This window comes from Perognathus longimembris, chromosome 5, assembly GCF_023159225.1.
Source record: "Perognathus longimembris pacificus isolate PPM17 chromosome 5, ASM2315922v1, whole genome shotgun sequence".
Classification (NCBI taxonomy): domain Eukaryota; kingdom Metazoa; phylum Chordata; class Mammalia; order Rodentia; family Heteromyidae; genus Perognathus; species Perognathus longimembris.
The window spans coordinates 9544969-9551986 of record NC_063165.1 but is presented as its reverse complement, the minus strand read 5'-3'; the positions used below and the strand labels follow the sequence as shown (position 1 = coordinate 9551986).

Sequence of the window (7018 nt, the reverse complement as noted above, 5' to 3'; positions counted from 1 at the left end):
ATTACATATTTATCAGAATATTAGCGTATTCATTGATAATATTGTGATGGCTATTTGTTACATTTTTGCAATTTTGTCCTTTTTCTCTTTGTTCTAGATTATCTGAAGCAAACCATTTGACTAGAAGTTTAGTGAAATCAAAAGCAAAACTGGACTTAAAGAGTTTTAGTCTTTAAGTATCTTTCTTTTGGTAAGAGTTCTGTAACATTGTATCAGGTTATAGAAAATGAGGAAGTAGAAAGGAGATTTGCTATGTGCTATTAAAAAAAATGAAAGGCAACCATTGGAGGGAAAGAGCAAGTCCTTCCATCATTGTTCACAGATAGCTGTGAATCATGTCAGCAGGTCAAGTTCTTGGCTATGATTCTTAAGAATAATGGCAGAAGTCAATGAGACTCATAATTGTCTGCCCTTGTACATTCCATAGTTCCCCCATGCAATTGTACTATGGAGCCAGGGTTAAAACCCACTGGTACAAGTGACCCAAAACTGGAGTCATATGGAAGGTAGCCAAGAACAGCAGAGAATTGACATGTAAAAAGAGTAAGTAGCCAGTGTGATAAGCATCTTCTCAAACACCCATCTGCACAATAGTCTTGGACTGATTTCCTGAGCTCACCATCATGAGTTCTGCCAATCTCTGTATCAGATCCCAAGTAGATAATATCCAAGAAACTGAATTGTAGTTAACTTCCAACCAAGGAAGAACTATTATTTCTTACACACGTAACTTCATGGTATGAGATTTGCATTCATAATTCATCTTGTAAAATTTGTTGAAAATAACTGAAATTTCTTTTCATTGTAGTAGAGACAGTAGGGGATGCAGAAATAGCTTCTCAGACATACAGCTTGATTAATGAAAGGGCCAACAAGAGGATTCTTAGTTCTTGAGTTTTTGTCCCATTTTCAGCATCTAATGTTATTATAGGATTTCACCTGGTTTAAACCTTTGTCCTGTTTGATCCTCTGGCCAGAAGAATAACATACTTCAATTCAGAGTGAGGAACCCATCCTTGTAAGGCTAATTGCTTCTAGGTGAGCCAAAAGGTAAGATAAATGATTCCATGGCAACCTTTAAGCATATATCTTGCTTGTCTTGTTGGCTTACTTACTTGACTGCATAAGATAAATGACTCCTTTTCAGGAGAACCGATATTAGGTCTTTTCTGTTGAAAGAAAATAATCTCAGGAAAAATTCATCTAAGTCACAATCTTATTTATTTTATTGCTATTCCTTGCAGAAATTTATACCTATGTGGCCCTTGCCATTTACATATTCCTAATGTTCTTGAGGAAATTTCATATTGCATAGGCGTTATTGAATTTATTGGAGTCTTGCTGTTTGGTTTGTGGAATATCCTAAGGGCTGACATCAAGAGCTAACTTTAAGTTACTACAATTTTAATGTCTCTGAGTTGTGAACCTGTCTCTTAAGGATAGAAATTCATTCTCAATTAGAAGAAATAATTAAATACATCAACACCACATAACTATTTTATTATTTTACTGCAATAAAGGTAAGCATTTAATAAATATATCTCGAACAACTTGCAGTTGCAATTATACATTGTAAATTCAGTCTTTTACTTAAAAATAAATAGAATAGTTGAAGAGTTAAAATGAATACATTAACATTGATTCACAAAATACTGGAGCTCATGTAGAAGCAAGTCCTAAGAGGAACTTGTTTGATGAATGTCTTTACTCATTCCCTTCAAAATTCCCCCACATTTTAGCCCTGATATTGGTATGTACACATAGGAAGTAAAGAATTGAGAAAACTGATGCTTATAATTCAAGTGAAACAAAATACCTCCACTGTAACTACTTTTTATTAGAAAATAAAACAGAAATATTTATTTAATCCTGACTAATTCCCTTAATCATTACTTTAATTCTTCATTTTGTTCTACATGCATAGACCTGTACAATGACTAAAGAACAAACAAAACAAGGAACTGAAGCCCTTCCCTTCCACTTCTAACCCTTCAGTTCTCTAATCATGATGTGAATGGTGTAATCATTGAGGAGAATTGTATTCAGTCTTCAAATTTATATGCCTAATTAAGATCAATAATTCTGTTGACTTGAAGGTGAAAACCGTAAGTTATGAAAACACATTGTTTTTCATGTTTGACTTATATTCTTTGAATATATAGGCTAAGCAAGTTTAACTTGTAGAAACTATAAGCTATAAAATCCAACGTCTTACACAACCTAAGTGTATAGTTTCTCAGTCAGTTTCCCAAAGAAATAAATGAAGCATTTACAGTGGGCAAGGATATTTGTATTTTCACAAAGTCAACACAAAAATCATTCTTTGCTTTGTACAATTTTCCAAGATAATTGCTTTAAAAAGATTACAAAGTAGCTGTTGCTATGTATAAGAAAAACATAACCAGGTTATGTTTGTAAATGCATGCCAGTTTTATTGCTATTGTGTATTTCTCATCCAAAAATATAGCCCAGTCAGAGAAGTCTACTTTGCCATTGCTTATCTAGTAATGACTGAGATATGACCAAATGTTTTGGCCACACACACGCACAGGAGTTGGGGTTGAGTCCAACGAGATAGTTAATGCATTGACTACACAAGAGATAAGAATGTCCAAGTAAGTCATTCACATTCGCGCCTCCGGTGAAAAATTCAAATTTCCATCTCTATTTAAACAGAGTCATAAAGCAAGTTCTCCGGCCTGACATACTTACAGTTTCTGGCAGGGCTTTCTAAAGAGCATTGAGCATCCCTGAGAGTTGGTGCAGAGAGCAAGCGTTAGACATAGCTGGTGGAGGTCTTCCTGAGCACTGGCACGTTCCTCTGTTTATCTGCGCAGGGCTCCTGGCGGGCCGGGGCTGGGTACCTGGGCCATCGCTGCTTCCTATTGCAGTAGCAAAACCCACAGAGCAGGCCCCCTCCAATGAAGAGAACAGCCACGGTCAACCAGCCCAGGAAAAGGGCCGCTCCCAGCTCTCGTTTCTGACCGGCGTGGATGGCTGGGTTGTAGAAATCCCTGATGATGATATGGGCTGTCCAGGATACTGGAATCAGAACAAAGATGCCGGTCAGAATGAAGAGGACTCCTGAAGCTCCCAGAAGGTAGGCTTTGACTCTCTCGTCAGTGCTCGTGCACTGGACCTGCTTCATGCCACTGATTCCAATCAGAAGCGCAGAGAAGGAGAGGGCCACGGCCACGCACATGAGAGCCCGTGCTGCTTCCAGGACGGGTGGGAGAGCCAACAAGGAGTCATAGAACTTGCACTGCAATGTCACCCTTGCTTGCTGGATACAGTTCATCCAGAGCCCTTCCCAGATCCTCTCAAAGATGATAATATTGCTGCCAATAAAAGCTGATACTCTCCACTGAGGCAGAAGGGTTGTGGCAATGGTCCCAACCATGCCAAAGAACCCAAGAACCAGCCCGGCAATTTGCAGGGGATAACATGCCATAGTGTTGAAGATGGGTTCGACCTGGCTCCCAGTAGAAGATGCTCAGATTGCAGGACGGGAGGGCGGTTGGATTCTAGAGGGGTCTCTGATGAGGAGCTCTGCAGGGGCTGTCCATGGTGTTTGAGTCTAAATCAGTACTGGAGAGTAAACTTGATCCTAACGAGAAGGACCTGTTGAAAATGCTGGCTGTCTTTGTACACACACAGTCATTGCTTCGTGGGTTATTCACTGTCATATATAATTCATTCCCAGCCAATGAGGAGGTAGCCAGAGGTGTGTCAAGCAATACTGCATTCAGCTTCAGTAGTTCTCATATTATTATTGTCTTAGCAGTGCTGTAATTAAGTGTCAAAGCTCCCATTGTGGGTTACTAATTACAGAGCTCAGGATTTCCTCTCTGAAACTCACTCTGATATGAAAGTATAAATATATGTGTTAAGCTACAACTTCAGATAAACTCAAAGCCATGCTGGTCCTTTAGAGAGCAATTGAAAAGCATTTTAGACTTTAGGCTAGCTATTACATTCTTCTTGTATAAGCTGCCTTTCCTTAAGATGGTTAAATAACTCTAATCTTAATATAGATAGAAATGTTTAGTTATTTGCTTCTAAACTTCTATTAAAACTATTGAGAGTTTGGAGGCATCTTAAGCAAGAAATACAACTTTTCATAGTTGCTTTTAGGATCTAGAAAAGAAGATCAGGGAAAGGCAGCTCTTAGGTCTGGTTTGAATGTACTAGCAATTATTCTATTAACTGCTAAGAAATGCCTCTCCCTCTATTGAAAGATGATTAGTGTATAAACTTTCATTGTGATATTTCAACTGACACCTTGAACTACATCATATGTTAGGAAATCAAAGCATCTATTTCATTTTCAGAGAACTATGAGAGTTATCTTTCAAAATAAGTATGAAACGAGTTCAGATTCTGATAGAAGAAAATGTGGGAGTGCTGACAGGTGTCACCAGAGCCACCTGGCTTACAATCTGTGTTTGACATATTTACAGAACAAAGTCTGTATATGGTGCTTGTTGGAGGATAACCATGTTGAAACAGAGTCAGGATAAACTCATGCCTTGCTGAGCTCCTACCCCCTTTGTGCTTATTCTGATTCAAAATAAATAATGGAAGGGGGTGTTGCTTTTGTTGAACTTCTATGAGTGTGACTCTATCTGAATTGTAGCACTACCCCTTCCACAGTTTAAATAGTTTTCCAAGCAAACAAAATTAAGTTGGGGATGGTTTCCAAAGTGAAGGGTTTCATTGTCACTCTTCACTACCCTGTCCCTCTCCTTGCTCAGACGCTGGGCGATTCATAAGAGAAGCAGGAGCCTTTACTTTCCTTCTCTCTTCTACAACCCACAAGAATCCATTTTAAGGCTGAGGGATGCACACCCAGCCGCTGTGCCTGGAAAATGCTGCCATTCACAGAAAGTTCCCCAGCTTCAGTCAACTGCAAGCCAAAGAGTTCATGGAACTCACTAATTAAATAGAGAAATATGAAAAGCAATTGTACTTTCAAAATGGACAGTCTGAGAACTCCCTCTCCCAGAAGTATGAATCACCGAGGAAACAGATAGCTGCATGTAGTTGACAGTTTCCTAACCCCAGCCCAGGATGAAAGCCTTCCCCAGGTCTTTCTTCTGCTTCAGAGACAGGCTTGGTCCCCTTCACCTGAGTAACCCAATATTACTCAGATCTGGGACTTAGAGCTCCTCTTTCCTCTTGTTCTTCTTCCTCATTCCATCACATTTTTAGTCCTCTCTTTATGTTTTTGTTCTGGAAGTTTCCACATTGTTGATCTTTTCTAGTTACTTGATTTTCCAGTGGTGACAGCATCTGTAGAGTAAACACCTTCCAAGCAAACAACAGTGAGAGTATGTTTACTTTTAGAATACAGAGCTACAGCTTGAATATGAGATTAATCTGAGGAGCATAAATGATGTAGGAGCTTTTATTTTATTTTTTACCCATCATGGATAAAGTCAACTGTCAATTACTTTTTTCTCCTTTAAAACTAAGGGAGAAGAACTTCTCCCCTGTCAAATTTTTCTGTAATACCCATCCCCTCCTACCTTTTCTGAGACTTTTCCTGGCTAAATGAATCATTTCCTCTCTCTATTGCACCATGCCCTCTGCCTCTTTCTGATTGTCTTTTCAAATATAAACATGCATTTCTCTTCCACTTAAATTTCCATCAACTTTATTAACTGTTATATAGCCTTGTAGATCTTTACGTCCATGTCCATTTTCTGCTACACCGTACAGTGAAACCTGAGTTCTGCCACTCAAAACTTGCTACAAATTTTATAGATCTTCTCAATTCTAGCTACTATTACAAACTATACTTTCAGAGTTGTGCTTTCTGGGCTGCTGGCAGCTAGTCATTGTCCTACTCTGAGGCAGTAAAGGACACATGTTCTGTGAAGAGATTCAGTCTTGGTTTCATACTTTCAGTCATCCCTTATGACCATATTTTGCGCCCTGTCTAAATTGGACTGTTTTACAAAACCATCACCATCACCCAATGAGGCAATCTCATTGGGATGCAACTTTGTTGCGTTTAAAGGAATGGGTGCAAAGCATTTTGTCTCAAGCAAGCACATAGAAAAGATTTTCCTTTAATCTCAGTCTCATTTATTTTTGTTTTATTATGTGCTTATTACTTCTCTATCTGCACATCCTCAGGCTTTTCTTGCCATGGGTGCCCTTAGTTATATTTCCTGTGTTTGATTGCTTCTTCCAGGATTTTATGCCTACTTCAATACTCTCGATAAATATATACTTCAATACTCTTCTCACTCACATTCTTGCTCTTGAGCCTTGTGAGTAACCACTACTTCAAGTATCTCCTATCAGACAGTAAGATCTGAATCTGTTATCTTTTGCCACAATCTCTTTAGTTTGTGATGGTTATTCTTTTTGTTTTGTGTGTAACTTCTCAACCAGTAGGAGCCTGGGGTAGACAGTGATGTTTCACCCAGATGCCCATTCCAGAGGCTGAACAGCTGCAGTGAAACCCCTCTGCTCTCGCCCAGCTATCCTTCAGAGACTGCCTGAAAGTGAGCATCTTCCCCAATCATTCTTCATTCCTGCAGGAAGCGCCCAGCTCCAGTGAATGACCAATATGGGATGTGAAGTCAAGCTTGATCACTCAAACTAGAAGTAAATCTCGGGATCAATAGTAACTCCAGACCTCACTGGAGAGTCACAAGTTCACTTCGCTCCATGTTCAACCTTCTTCCATCCCTCCTTCTTTTCAGTCATTGATCCCATAAATAACACTATACACAGATCTCCCCTTTATCACCAGCTTCCCAGGGAATTCAAATACTGATCAATACATTCTCCTTATTTATTAACTATGATTCATATCCCACCACTGCTATCCTTTAATTCAGACTTTCAATAATTTTTATCTGAGTCATTTCAATAATATCTCCCTTAGTCTCATTGCCTCTCACATAGGACTTTTCTCATTTAAATTTTGCTTAGAAGTCATTAAGACTTGATGAACATAAATCTGAACATGTTACCATCATGCATCTCAATTTCCAATAGTTCT

At 38.9% G+C, this 7018-nt stretch overlaps 1 protein-coding gene across 1 annotated transcript; it reads right to left on the bottom strand.

Moving 5' to 3' along the window:
* Positions 1-2776: 2776 nt before the first annotated feature.
* Cldn17 (claudin 17) lies at positions 2777-3451 on the bottom strand. The gene has a single exon (XM_048345933.1). It carries the CDS (start codon positions 3449-3451, stop codon positions 2777-2779), a length of 675 nt encoding a protein of 224 aa, XP_048201890.1.
* Positions 3452-7018: the final 3567 nt, after the last annotated feature.

Bases quoted from the DNA above. Each gene is read 5' to 3' on its own strand.
- Cldn17 (XM_048345933.1), bottom strand. From the start codon at position 3,451: ATGGCATGTTATCCCCTGCAAATTGCCGGGCTGGTTCTTGGGTTCTTT.